The 14,178-nt window shown below is 46.6% G+C and overlaps 2 protein-coding genes across 2 annotated transcripts; one reads left to right on the forward strand and one right to left on the reverse strand.

The window, feature by feature from the left end:
- Positions 1 to 462: 462 nt before the first annotated feature.
- Positions 463 to 5,481, reverse strand: nrn1a (neuritin 1a). The gene is made up of 3 exons (XM_049748592.2): positions 5,335 to 5,481; positions 3,153 to 3,300; positions 463 to 2,424 (listed from the first exon to the last, which is right to left on the reverse strand). The coding sequence occupies exons 1-3, from the start codon at positions 5,465 to 5,467 to the stop codon at positions 2,187 to 2,189; spliced, it is 519 nt and encodes a 172-aa protein (XP_049604549.1). The 5' UTR covers positions 5,468 to 5,481; the 3' UTR covers positions 463 to 2,186.
- A 1,663-nt stretch (positions 5,482 to 7,144) lies between these two features.
- On the forward strand, positions 7,145 to 11,071 carry LOC125985643 (coagulation factor XIII A chain-like). Its single transcript, XM_049748589.1, has 16 exons — positions 7,145 to 7,311; positions 7,386 to 7,671; positions 7,748 to 7,996; positions 8,066 to 8,184; positions 8,249 to 8,356; positions 8,441 to 8,615; positions 8,716 to 8,854; positions 8,929 to 9,032; positions 9,138 to 9,226; positions 9,306 to 9,459; positions 9,524 to 9,636; positions 9,704 to 9,869; positions 9,949 to 10,103; positions 10,173 to 10,309; positions 10,388 to 10,493; positions 10,612 to 11,071. Exons 1-16 carry the CDS (start codon positions 7,282 to 7,284, stop codon positions 10,672 to 10,674), a joined length of 2,193 nt encoding a protein of 730 aa, XP_049604546.1. The 5' UTR covers positions 7,145 to 7,281; the 3' UTR covers positions 10,675 to 11,071.
- Positions 11,072 to 14,178: the final 3,107 nt, after the last annotated feature.

A 14,178-nucleotide genomic window follows, 5' to 3' on the forward strand; every position in this document is an offset into this window, starting at 1 on the left:
GAACGCAACGTAAGCGTCGTGAAATATTGAAAGTGTTAAAATTAAATTAACCAATGAACACAAAAGTGAAGATAAAAAAATACATATAACAAATATGTAGGCTCTCTAAATCCTGTTGTACAATCGTTCCATTTTGCTTGAGAAAAATCATTTCGTTGGCGTTTCCCTTTTCATTGGAAGTATTTTTTGCATGAGGCCATTTCATGAAAGCGGTTGTTAAATAATATTAATAATAAAATAGGGCAGCACAGTTGGGGGCAGCACAGGTTTGTCTGGATTTTCAAGCTCCCAGCACGCTCGCGACCCGTCAGACAAATAAGGACTCTTGATGTTCGACCAGCTGAGGCCTCACCTTCATCCTCCTCCTCCTCTTCATCTTCAGCCACACGGAATGAGCATTCGCGTCAGCTCGTTAATAAGAAATGCGCGTCTTACAGCAAAAAAAGAGTGATGTCACAAACATCCTTTCAAACAGTATTGTTTTATTTTGCACTAAATCCATTTTCTGATATTTCTATGTTCATTAAAAGTGGAATAAAGTTTCTATATGATAAATCTTTTTCTTAGGAATATTTTACATCATAAATCCTTGAAAATTCTTTTGATGATTTTTGGAATGATTTGTAGAAGTTTCGAGCAAACAAACAGAAACAAACGGAGACATAAACATGAAGTTATTATTATTCAATCAATTATTACTTGTTATTTATTGGAATACAACAGTCTTGAATTATTAATGAATGGTTATTGATTGGTCGGTAGGAGCTACACTGGCCGTGATGTCGTGGTGGTATTGCTCTTTTGCTTTGTTTTTCTATTTTTTGCCGTAATCACAAACACAACAACGTTAACGCTAAACTTTCTACTCACGTACAAAAAAACAAACAACTTGTGAAACATTTCAGGAAACCAGCACAAAAATCAACTTCAGTTCTCCTTAAGTCTTTGCTAAATGTTAGCTAACCTGAAAGCACGCGCCCCTGGCGCTCAACACTGAAACGTTAAAGCACTAAAATGTGACAATGGAAATCACTGAAACACTTAAATGCTAAAATGTTAGAACCTTAAAAGACTAAAACATTAAAACGCTAAAACGCTAAAACATTCAACGTTCAAATGCTAAAATGTTACAACGTAAAATGTTAAAAGACTAAAATGTTAGATGGCAAAAAGTCAAAACACTAAAATGTCCAAATTAAAATGCAAACAATACAAACCTAAAATGTTAAAATTTCAAACATCAAATAGCTAAAATGTTAAAAACTAAAATGTCAAAAGACTAATACATTAAATCGCTAAAATTTAACACGTAGCTTTTACACTACAATGTCAAATGTTATCAGCTGATGTACAACAAAGGCCGACCAAAAGTCACACGTTCTCATCCTAAGGTCAATACTTAGCTCCATCTTATCACCGTGAGCCACTCAAATCATCAACAAAGTGTTTAAGCCTGACTTGGCTGCATTTGGAAAACATTTCTCACTCAAGCGTTTCATTGAAGCAACTCAACTCTGGTTAGCATCAACTCGCATTAGCGCAAAGCCTTCGGTTCACAGCGCTACGCTAGATGGCGTGTAGCGCTAAGCCGACATTTGTGCTCATGTCCTAAAAAGGGGTGCGGAAGTGACATCATGCAAGTCAAAGACACTCACTTCCTGTCTGCGCCTTAAACAAACTTTGGCTGTGCTGGGACTCAACAAATGTCCCCTTTCTCTTTTTGATGACGCCATTCGGATCATTTATCATTCCCGACTCCACAGTTGAAAGATGTGCTACTCCCTGAAACCTGAAATGTGCATTTTGACACGATGTGGGCCAGTATACTATGGAGTCTAGGAAAGGATTCCCAACACAGCCAAAGAGGTTGGGAAAAAAAGCTAGCTCGCAAGTTAGCAAGCTAGCCGTTAAGCCTTGCAAGCCATATTGCTGGGGACCAATTTGGTGTGCTGCGCGTGTTCAAGTTGCGTCCGCCCGACGTCCACGCGAGCGCCAAAATTCCTTTGGCGTGTCATCCACATATCCTCAAAAGTTTGGTCAGAGTGGCATCAAAGCGTCATGGTGGGCGTGTGACGGGACGAAGTGCCTGGAAGGCAAAGTCGAGGAACAACACAAGCCTGTGCGTTCCCGGTGGGTTGTTGCTGTTGTTTTCTTTTGTTTATTGGGGGATGGGGGGGGGGTCTTTCTTAAAGGGCCAGCAGCCAGGTGAGCAGGCCGGGCAGTGCCGCCAGGAACGCCCCCCCCAAGCCACTGGCCATGCCCCACCTTGGGGCAGCGCCATTTCCCCCACTGCAAAGTTCAAACAAACTCCCGCGAAAATCCAGACTGCGAGATTCCTTCTTGAGTTTCTCCCAAAGGTCGTTAGCGCCTTCCTGGCAGTCGGACAGCGCCGTGCTGGCGCAAGAGTGGAAGTCGTCCCAGTAGCTGGCGGGAAACAACAACAACAAACGTTACACATTTCGTTGTGAGATTCAAGTTGGAATCTAACAGTAGTATTTCCATAAAAGGGGAGAAAAAAAATTAAGAACCCACAAAAATGGAGATTTTCTTGTTTGGCCAATATTTTCTTCTAATGAGGGCTGTACCTCCGCCCACTGGCCACCATGTGATCAATGAGGCGTGCAAGGACACATCCATAATGTGCCTTTTGACCCGTGTTCACGCTACCAATTAGCGTGTGTGTGTGGCGAGGAGGCGTGTTGACCGGCCCCACCTGCCACGCCCCCTCCCTGCTGTGATAAAGCTGTCGCTCAATGAAATCAGTGCGTGTGTGTGCGTGCACCATCTGGAGTGGGCGTGTTGCCCTCATGAAAGTGTGTTTAAGTGTGGCGGAGGACACAAAACTCCGCCCTCACGCATGTCTTGGACAAACATTTGGCTTTTGAAGCCGCGGGGGGCGGGGTTTATCTCCAAGGCCAATTAGCCACGTTGCTGAACGACGTCTAGCATCCCGTTTACAAAGGTCAAGCAAAACAGTTAATTTTCTTCTGACGGACGTCACGGACCGCATTTGAAACGACGGGGTGATTTTCAACCAATTTTGCTATGCTTCATTGATTCATGGAACGCTATTGGCCAAATAAAGTGATGACTAAAAGAAGAGGCGTGTTTGCTGTCACTAAAGATGGCGTGGATGCGTGCGTGCGTCATACGTGCAGATCTTGTGTAGGTTCTGCTGGTCATCGAGGTCGGCGGGGTAGTTGGCCATGTTGTCTCCCAGCTGCAGCAAACAGTCGGAAAAGCCTTTGAAGACAGCGTCACAGTGGGCGGAGCTTACCAGCACCGACTGCAGCAGCCACACTGAGCCAAAGCACAAGCAGCGCCCCACTGTTAGACCGCGCGGGGCCCACAATCCAATTTATCATCGCAGCAAAATGCGAGGCGACGCATCACATAAATGACACGTCACACGAGCCACTCACGCCTCTCCAATACCTGGCAGACGCTCCAAAAACGCTCCTCACGCCTCAACTAATGACGTCATCGTCCGGCCATCGCACCGTGCACGACTTCTTTCGGAGTCCTGTTCATCCGAACGTTCACACGCATTTTGCATAGTGTAGATATTTTTTTTCCTGCTGTCACTAACGAGACTAACTGCCAAACTCAAAGACATGGATGGTCTATTTTTTTTAATGGTCATCTGTAAATCTCTGCTTTGGACTATGGCTGACGTGCAGCGTGCGACGGTGGCAGTGAGGGCAAGCACTCCCTGGACGAGGTCACCCACGCGTACACACACTTGCCACAGCTCAGCACATTTCACGCAAGTTGAATTTGGCAAACAAGATGAGCGACGATGGCTTGGGAATTGGGACCCTTTTTATTGGCGGCTTTTGATTCTTGTCATTTTAAACCGATTTCATGACGTCATGGTATTTAGATGCTGGCTGACTTCATCCATTCATCTCGACTGAAATATTCGATTGATGAAGACAATGATATGAACTATTAAGCTGAAGCAACTGGCAAAAATGAAAAGGCTTCTTTAGCTATTTTGAACGCAAATCGGAAAAGATGTTATATAGGGTTTTTTCCCTCTCATTGAATGAATACATGAATGAGAAACAGGTGACGACACATTACAGTTATCCTTTCTACATTTAATACAATCCTTCACATGAACTAATATTTCATGTTCATGATTTTTTTTTCCATTTAACAAAAAAAAAAAAAAATTCCTTCCATTAACACGACAAACGTCATAAATGCCCACACACGATTTTATCCACTCTGAATTGATCATTGCTTTTCTTTCTCTTTTTCTTTTGCTTATTTTGCGTGCAGGTCTTCCAAGTCTTTATTCGTTCCTATACCTGTCACGCGCACACGCACGCACACACTCGCACTTTCCTGCAGTGCAGAAAAGCAGCGTGCTGAATGCGTTCGACACACCCACCACGCATACACACACACACACGCGCGTACACGCGCACACACGCGCCGAAGAAAAAGGACGTGTTTTTCCACTCACAAATGCAGTAATAATAATAATAATAATAATAATAATAATAATTTGCTGTCTTTATACAATACAAAAAGAATAATGTTAATAAGAATGAGACAAGAATAGCTATAGAAAGACGAGTGAGTGCGCGCGATCACGAGCTTTATAGAAAAAAAATCGTTCACACGCACGCGCAGACCACACACTTCGCACTTATGCAATAATCAAAGCGAGAACATTCGCAAGATGTGGGGGAAAAATTATAATGAATGCTGCAGTCCAAATATTAGACGGAGCCTGCTCGGTCCGTGCACCCGCGCTCTGCAGGAAGGCGCGTGCACGGCTACAAATGACATCATCATTATTCTGTCTATTTTTTCATCATTCCTTTTTTTTTTTTTTTTTTTAGGCAGAACAACAAAACGTGAGCATTCAATTTTTCGCGACTATTCTTCATTTTGGGACAACTGGGTGCGGCCTCGGCGCTGAGCGCAAAATCGAACAAGCAAACACACCCGCGTAAAAGGCCACTTTGGTACAAATAAAGGAGGAAGAGGAAGAAAAACGGGAGGAGGAGAAGGAGGAAGATGGGAAGGGGGTGGGGATCCCCCTTGTCAGCGCGCACACACTCACGTTAACACACATTCACTCACACACTGTAGTGCTCACGTGCCACAAATGAAATCGAATCATGACATGAATTATAATGAAAAAAAAATCTCTTTCGTCAGGAAAAATCACAATTAAATGGACTCGTGCACTTTCCGCCACAAGTCACGTGTGACTACAAGGTGACCATCTTAAAACTAATCGCAAAGATAACAACCGTCGCTTAATATTAATCATAAAGACGATGAGGCTCACAAAAATGTCGTTTCGCAACTCACCAAAGTGAAGCGCCAGAACCAGCAGCAGGCTTCCCGCCATCCTCGGTGGACGCGCACGCACGCACGCACGCATCCACGAACGAACTGACGCCGCAGAGGAGGCGCGCATTCCCGCAAAGTCACACGCACGCATGCACGCACGCACACGCTCCTCCTCCTCCGTGGCGGGAAAAGAGAGAGAGAGAAAGGGGGGAACTCCTCCTCATCATCATCATCCTCGTCATTGGAGAGACTCCATTCCATTCACTTTTTTCTTTCTTTGCAACATGTCGTCACGTGGCGCTGAAAAAAGGCCTTCATTTGAACATGACGTGATTGGGGGGGTGCGTCATTTCAATTCGCCGCATTTCCATCATGCGTCATGTCACGATTATTATTCTCTATGATGATTATTGTTACACAACAACAAAAATATCAAACAGAATATAAAAAAATGTATTCGGGGAAATGAACTGGACTTTTTTCAACCAATCTTTTTTCATCGTAGATATTTTGCCTCTTTCCACCCCTTCAAATTGTATATTTTTCTTTACTACTTTTTTCCACTTTGGTGTTAGCTGAAGAATGAAAATTCAATCAAATCCAAATCTTTCAAATGAGGAAGTGTAACGCGTCATTATTATTTTTAGGGTTATGCCACTGACCACATTTTATTATCTCAGCAGCTAAAATATTTTTAAATTGTACATCGACATATGACATTAAAAATGACTTTCAAACATCCCACATACACATATATCCGATCCATGGCATATGATTATTATAGTCATACAACTATGAAGCCTTCCAGGGCCTGTGCCTCTGTTCACCTCAAAGGGGGTGTCTAGCGCCCTCTAGTGGCGCTAAAGTAAGACGCATAAGCAGAAGTGAAGCATCCTGATAAAATCTCATAGTTTGGCTTCTGGCATGTTTTGTTGTTGTTCGTGAGGCCTGTTCGTTCATATCAATCATTTTTTCACTACAAACTCCCGATGTTCATGTGATTCTGGAAGAATTTCCTGGAAGGATGGTCCATGTTTGTGGTGACCTGCCTGCGGGTCGTCATGGACCTCACTTTGTGACCTCTGCTTGACATCTTCATGACACTCTGCTTCATCAGGTGTTGTTGTGCTGACTGAGCATCCAAAAGGCTTTTCTGCTTTTTCTTTTGGTCTGTTCGTGGTGACCTTCCACTTCCTTCCTCAACTTTCTTCAGTCAAGATTTTCACTTCTAGTTCAAGGCAAGTTTTTCCTCTATTTGACATCTTCATCATGGTGGAAAAATAATATTTCTTTACAATTACTGCTAATTTCAGTAGTTTTTTGGCAAAATGTGCCCTGAAGTCACATCTGAACTTTGTGGCTCTTCTGCAAATGGTTGGGGTACTCACTTGAGCTCGGCCACAACGTATGAGCTCAGTGGCCTTGTCGTATGAGTGTCCGCCCTGAGACTGGGAGGTCGTGGGTGATCCCCCGGATGAGTCATGCCAAAAGACTATAAAATGGAACCTGATGCCTCCCTGCTTGACACTCCGCATTAAGGGTTAGATTGGGGATGCTGTGAGGAGCTGCGCCCCACAGTCATTATTAGCAATGTATAGTATGTATGTACTGTGGAAGCTCGTCTGAGGAGGACCTAACAACGTGCTACGTTTGCAGAGTCCACATTCCGAAGAACCCAGACCGGCAAAACAGCGAGGCAGACGCGCAACCCACTTGAGCACCATGCCACCCCGTGCCAATGTGCTTCTTGGACCGTCCGACAAAACAGGAAGTTACTCACTCGAACATGTCACAGTGACCTCCGCGCGGGACGCTCGAGGTCACAGGAAGTGAGACTATTTGGAAAGAAGGAAGTCACTTGGCTTTTTAAAGGAGCTTCAAGATGCTGTTGTCACAACCAGACTTTTGAGCTGGTGTCTGTTTTTGCTCAGCTTGTCTTCCATCCTCTTTGCATCTTCGGCCAGTATGAATACGACGGGGCGCTACAACGAGGCGGTGAGTATGAGGCCTGCGCTTCAAAAGTAATTCCAACTTAGCACGCAGAAAGAAAATCTAAAATGTCCCCGCAGCCGTCCACCAACAACCTGGGGAATAATGGAGATGATTTCCCCGTATTCGAAGCTTTTATTGAGGACCAAGTGGAATTTGACGACGAGCTGGACCCGCGAGGGCGGGGAGGGCCGCTGAGTGTGGAGGATGTCAACATGTGCAAGGAGATCAACATGCCCAAGCATCGAACCCAAGCTTATGATACCGAGCACCTGGTGATCCGCCGGGGACAGGAGTTCCTCCTTCACGTCACTTTTTCTCGACCAGTCACAGCCAGGGACCAGTTCCAGCTGGAGTTCCTGATCGGTGCGTTTCCATGTCGACCGCTTCAATTTGTTGAAGGTTAAGACGTGAGACCCATCGTGAGTTCCTCCGTCTTCAGGTTCCAAGCCCTCCATCCCTCGGCGCACCCTGGAGAGGGTGACGTTCGGCACGCGGCGTCGGGGTCGCTGGCCAGGTCGCATCGTGGACTCCCAGGGCTCGTGGCTGATGTTGGGAATCACCCCACAAGCCGACACCATCGTGGGGAAGTTCCGAATGTATGTCACCATCGTGTCCAGAAGAGGCTTGCAGCGCACCAAGAGGAACCCGGCCACCGACTGTTACATCCTCTTCAACTGCTGGAATAGTGGTGGGTTAGCTAGTTGCTAGCCGCCTTCCTCCTTCTTGGACGCTTGACCTCGTCTTTGTCCGCCCGCAGAGGATTCCGTGTATTATCCGGACGAGCAAGGACGGCTGGAGTACGTTCTCAACGACACCGGCGCCATCTACATGGGCTCCAAGGACACTTTGCTCAGTCGCGACTGGGTCTATGGACAGGTGTGTTAGTAAATTGGCTAATATGCTCATAAGCTAACTAACAACATTTGGCATGTCTTTGCAGTTTGAACGGGGCGTCTTGGATGCGTGTATTTACATCCTGGACGCCTGCCGCATGCCCATCCGTAACCGCGGCGACGCCATCAGAATGGTCCGGATGGGTTCTGCCTTGGTGAGCTCCAACATGTTTTCACATAGCTTTTCGCCTTCTGTGGCTTAACCTATTGAGGCGTGTGTTTGACCTTCCCTATGGCAGATTAACGCTCAGGATGAAAACGGCGTCGTGATGGGCAACTGGAGTGAGAACTTTTCTGGAGGCACGGCGCCCACCCTGTGGACGGGCAGCGTGAATATCCTGTTGCAGTACGCCAACACGGGGACTCCCGTGCGCTACGGCCAGTGCTGGGTTTTCGCCGGAGTCTTCAACACATGTAAGAGCAACTGCCAGAGGGAGACCCTCCTTGATGCTCCCTCCATCTGTCTCCACGGTAACGCCCACTGTGGCAATGACAATAATGGCTCTTTTTGCAGTCCTGCGCTGCCTGGGCATCCCGGCCAGAATCATCTCCAACTTCAACTCGGCTCACGACAACAACGGCAACCTGAAAATCGAGCTGATCTTCAAGGCTGATGGATCGGCGGACGAGCGCAACACGCAGGACTCCATCTGGTACCACGTGGCGACAGCGAGAGGCAACCATTTTACTCCCGAACTGACTGAAAAAACGGGCAATGTCTGTGCAGGAACTACCATTGCTGGAACGAGGTCTACATGAAGCGGCCCGACTTGCCCCCCCGACTGAGCGGCTGGCAGGTGGTGGACGCCACCCCCCAAGAGACCAGCGACGGTAGGTTGGCGGTGGTGACGTCATGTGACACGCTGGATTTTTGTGACAACACGGCACTCGTTTCAAAGTGGAAGCTGAAGACCTGAGTCTCCCTTGTGACATCAGGTCTCTACCGCTGTGGCCCCGCCTCTGTGATCGCCATCAAGGAGGGTATTGTGGGCCACTCCTACGACGGACCCTTCATTTTTGCCGAGGTCAGCTGTCAAGTCCGGCCGCAGCACTTCTGGTGTCTTTGGGTGGTTGACGTCAGCGTGTTGCCCCCCCTCCTTGCAGGTGAACAGCGACGTCGTCTACTTGACCCACGACAAATACGGCAATGTCATTTCCACCTACGTGGACAAGAGGCTGGTGGGAACAGGACTCTTCACCAAGCACATCTTGGTGGACGCCCCCGACGACGTCACGTACACGTACAAGTACCCCGAAGGTGACGACCCCTGATTCCGGCCCAGCCGGCCTCACGGGCTTCGCTCAAGCACGTGCATGTGTAGGGAGTCCTGATGAGAAGAAGGCCATGGTGACTGCCCAGGGCTTCGGTTTGCAGCGAGACGACGTTCCACCAGACACCGATTCTCTACTCACATGCACGCTCTCCGTCGAAAAGGTCTTTGTGCCTTGCGCAAATGTGCGTCTTGTGGTGAGCTCCCCTATAACATGTCTTCCTCCGTCAGGCGGAGCTGGGCAAGGACGTGGACCTAGTTGTGGAGATCCAGAACAACAGCGACACAGCCCAAATGGCCAAAGCCCTGGTGACGTGCAGCGTCATCTTCTACACGGGCGTGCTGTCCAATCGTTTCAAAGATGAGGTCGTCGAGGTCACCGTGCCACCCAACAAGAGTGAGTCTGACTAACGTGTACTGTGCCTCGTGGATGAAGGCACGTTTCGATACGCTAAAGCTGACTCGCTTCCGTCCAGCCGAGCGCATGGTGCTGAAGATCAAGGCTCAGGATTACCTGAAGAACCTGGGCTTCCAGCGCTTCCTGGCCTTCACGCTGGTGGGTCGCGAGGACACCATGTACCTGAACGTGTTGAAGGTGGTCTACCTGCAGGGCCCCAACCTCCAGCTGGAGGTAACGCACGACGTCACGGCAAGGTGAGACAGGACTGCCAGTTGATGGCGGTGTGGCGTCGCCCCGCAGGTGAGCGGAATCCAAGCGGTTGGACAGGACATGTTTGTCACTATCTCCTTCGTCAACACCTTCAACTTCCCTCTCTACAACGTCACCTTGGGCATGGAGGGCCCCCGAGTCATGGCCAATAGGAAACGTTTCTACAAGTACACACATCTGCTCCCGTGCTGCCCGCCTCGCTCTTCATGTATGTTTATGTGTGCGTGTGTTTGTGTGTGTTTCAGCATCATCCAACCTCAAGGTTCCTTCAACTGGAAGGAGTCCTTTATCCCGCAAGTAAGCGGAATGCGCACCCTGGTGGCCGTCATGTCCTGCGGCAATCTGTGCGAGGTAAAGAAAAGCCCAAAGTCAATGATATTCTTCTTTTAGTTGCTTTAGTTTTTTTCTTCTAGTTGCTACAAAAAAGGTTTGTTATTTTATAGCCTATTTTCCTTCTTTTTTTTTGCAGATTTGGGGAAAGATAAATTTCACAGTTGAAGAGAAGCTTGACGATGAACATGTCTCACTTTGAGATGGGCACAAACGACAGGTCCCACGCTGGCTTCTCCCGCACGCTTTTTGCAGTCGCCAATAATCGGAATGATATTGGAAAAATGGTGACAGTAAATCTGTTCTTTAATCAAAGTCGCAGCATGATGACAAAAATTAGTCTAACAAAATTCTGACTGCAGTTGAGTACAACCGAACATTTTCCCTAAGAATTCCAAAGATTTTATCCTGAGAAGTTGATTTTTTTTTTTTTTTTTGTATGTGTTGACAAAATTGGTCTCTGTTAGTTCGGTCCTTATCGCCTCGAGGAAACCTGGACGAAAAATGCCTCCACAAACCAAGTGATTGTTTCTCTCTTCAACCAATTTTTGCTCTAATGCATTTCTTGCTCATCTAACAATAAAGCAAAGTCAAAAGCATCATCATGAACTTGTTCTTTTGAGAGTACTGCTTTGTTCAGTCAAAATTCGCATCTCACTTTAGAACAAAACTCTTTGGATTGCGTGGACGTCCATTTGACACTCTTCTTACATAAACCACACAAACACAAAAAGGCAAGCTATGCTGTTCACATAGCCAGCCAAACGTGTACGTACTACACTTAGCACATATTGCAGGTCCTATTTTCACCACTAGAGTTCACGATAGTCGTATCTTCGCCAATGTTTGCGTGTTTATGTAAGTTTGTGATTTTTTTTTTAATCGAATTAAATTATTACAGCGTTAACTGACGATTGTTGATGTAAGCTCTATTATTTAGACTAAAGTTACTTATTCTCATTATGCTCATCGTCGAAGAGTAAAAAGTGATGTGAAGTATTTTTGGATTGCGACAAAACGCCCCCTAGCGGCTGCACGTTGTCACTACACGCAGTTGGCGTCATCCCAAGTAGTGATAGGTAATCTTTGTCCCGCTCCTGACAAGCGGAACGGAGCAAAGGTTCCAGCTGACGGACAGCTGGGGCAAAAGTGAAGACACACACGCTTGTGCATGGCGAACTGTTGCTTTTAGAACAGTACCAGAGTTGAGGGGCCGGCTGGCAGGCAAACAAGTGTTCGCTGCAAATCATCCGTCACCTTTTGGAAACCGGTTTTGCAGGCCCTCCCCGCATCTGCAGCCGGTGGTGCGCGCTCAAGCTCGTCGTCCCGACACTGCCAACAGGGGTCGCTGTCATCTGACCTCCCCGCTCCAATGGAAGCCGAGCAATTGTAGCAGGGGAGGAGGGCCGTGTCTTTCATTTTCACCTCTTTTGCAACCAGGCTACAATAGTTTCAACCCTTGTACTGCACAAACACGCCACATACATGAAAAAAAATAAGAATACTTAAACTAATATAAGGCATTTTCAAACAAAAAAACTGGCAAACCCGCTTTAAAAACAAATAAGATGAATTAAGAAAAGGGTCAAAAAGATTTTTTTTTTAAATCCTAAACAAAGGTTGCCAAAGTCCGTTCCTCAAGAGCCCCTATCCAGCCTCTTTTAGAGGATTCAAATCAGGATCATTATGAGGCTTTTTGCAAAGCTTGTTGATGAGCTGATCATTTGAATCAGGTGCGTTGTTGGCGAGGGTAGCAAGAGGATGTCAGGAGCTTCCTCCTAGAGCTACTTGCGCATTTCCAGGCAGCGCTTCAACTGCATCACACCTCAGGCTTTTTTTCGCCCTCACAAAGACAGAGCCCTCCAACTTCAAGGTGGCCGGGGGAGCCATTTCCAACAGCCCCAAACTCCTCCTGGCTGGGGTGCGAATGGATGAGTCCAGGCCGTTGCGGCCGATGCTTGGCTCCTCGGCAACATCTCCATGGCGACCGGCCAATAAATAACATCACACACTTTGTGGTGCTCGAGACGCACGCCACTCCTTCCCCGGCGCTTCCACGACTTCACCTTGTTGTTCCAGGGGCCTCATGAGGGTGGGAGTGCGGTAGGAGATTGGGGCTCTCCCACTCCACATCATCAAACTTTAAACAAATTTTTTGTGGTCTTATCATTGTCTACTTTACAAAAAATTGTGGGATACACTGAGGTCACTAAAGAGGTGATAACCACTAATCGCAGCACTGCAAAATGGCTGACTCACTATATCAGGCAACGATATCATGGGTAGGGAGTGATTTGGAACATAGCCTTAAACAAACTTTGACAAGTTCCACCTACCTCCATCTTTGTCGCCATCGTCAGTAGCAGCCTGGCGGGTCCTGGAGGCCTTGAGGGAAGGCAGGAGAGAGCACATTTAAATTTAGCACACAGATACTTGGATCGCAAAACATGCATACTGCAGTTTATCCCAGAGCGCTGCCCCAGTGGCCAAACTGGGAAGTACACCTTCCATGATACTACAACCCCTTAATTCACTTTCAAATTAGGCCACGAACACACGTAAAGATTTTTCCATTCTTCGAAGTTTTGAAGTTGTTTTTTTTTTGTAATGGAGCCCTGACTTGAAGATTAAAAATGAGATCATATTTATATTCTTAGAAGACATAAGCCATTTGTCGTCCTTGGTTGAAAAGGAAGGAGAACGGCCTGATTGTCTTTGTGTGTATATCGGGTCTCAGTCAAGATTAGAACACATTATATGACACAATTGAGCCATTTAAGAAGTGAGAAGAAGTTATGGGACACACTAACATCCATCTATCCATTATCTGTACCGCTTGTCCCCACGGGGGTCGCGGGCGTGCTAGAGCCTATCCCAGCAGTCATCGGGCAGTAGGCGGGGGACACCCTGAACTGGTTGCCAGCCAATCGCAGGGCGCACAGAGACGAACAACCATTCGCACTCGCACTCACACCTAGGGTCAATTTGGGGTGCTCAATCGGGCTACCAAGCATGTTTTTGGGATGCGGGAGGAAACCGGAGTGCCCGGAGAAAACCCACGCGGGCCGGAGAGAACATGCAAACTCCACACAGGGAGGGCCGGAGGTGGAATCGAACCCGCACCCTCCTAACTGTGAGGCGGTCATGCTAACCAGTGCATCACCGAGCCACCCTGGGACACACTTACAGTCAAATATATTACATGTTTGTATTAAGAAACACTAGTTCAATGTCTTCTGGTCCAAGTTTTTTCTGTTAAAATCGCAACACACAAACTTGTCTTAGTTGACGACTATTTCAAATCAGACTAATCAAGTACAAACAATGAATGTCTAAGTAACAGTGACTCAATTAAATAAAAGCATGACGAAACACACTAATATAGTCAAATCAATTTTAGCGAAACATTATTTGTTTGTAAAGAAGAACAAACACCTGATATTATGGGTTTAATGTCAAAAGATTTAACTTGTCTGACTATTTACAATCCCAACACTAACAAATACAACATTGTTTTCTCACCTCCCAGGGCTTAAATTATCAATAATTTCCTACAAAATGTTAATTTTAATTACTCAGAGGTTTAAAAGTTGTTAAACACGAGAAGCTCCTGAAGTTTTAAGCTACAAGCTAAGCTAAGTTAGGCCAGAGCGTTAGCATCCTACTCGTACACATCCTCTCGCAAAAAGTCTCGCGAGACTTTTCG

Source organism: Syngnathus scovelli, chromosome 18, assembly GCF_024217435.2.
Source record: "Syngnathus scovelli strain Florida chromosome 18, RoL_Ssco_1.2, whole genome shotgun sequence".
Lineage (NCBI taxonomy): Eukaryota > Metazoa > Chordata > Actinopteri > Syngnathiformes > Syngnathidae > Syngnathus > Syngnathus scovelli.

Coding starts and splice junctions, on each gene's coding strand:
- LOC125985643 (XM_049748589.1), top strand. CDS start 7,282: ATGAATACGACGGGGCGCTACAACGAGGCG. Junction 8,185..8,248: donor GCGACTGGGTCTATGGACAG/GTGTGTTAGTAA, acceptor ATGTCTTTGCAG/TTTGAACGGGGCGTCTTGGA. Junction 9,870..9,948: donor CACCGTGCCACCCAACAAGA/GTGAGTCTGACT, acceptor GCTTCCGTCCAG/CCGAGCGCATGGTGCTGAAG.
- nrn1a (XM_049748592.2), bottom strand. CDS start 5,467: ATGCGTGCGTGTGACTTTGCGGGAATGCGCGCCTCCTCTGCGGCGTCA. Junction 3,301..5,334: donor GGTTCTGGCGCTTCACTTTG/GTGAGTTGCGAA, acceptor GCTTTGGCTCAG/TGTGGCTGCTGCAGTCGGTG. Junction 2,425..3,152: donor AACCTACACAAGATCTGCAC/GTATGACGCACG, acceptor GTTTCCCGCCAG/CTACTGGGACGACTTCCACT.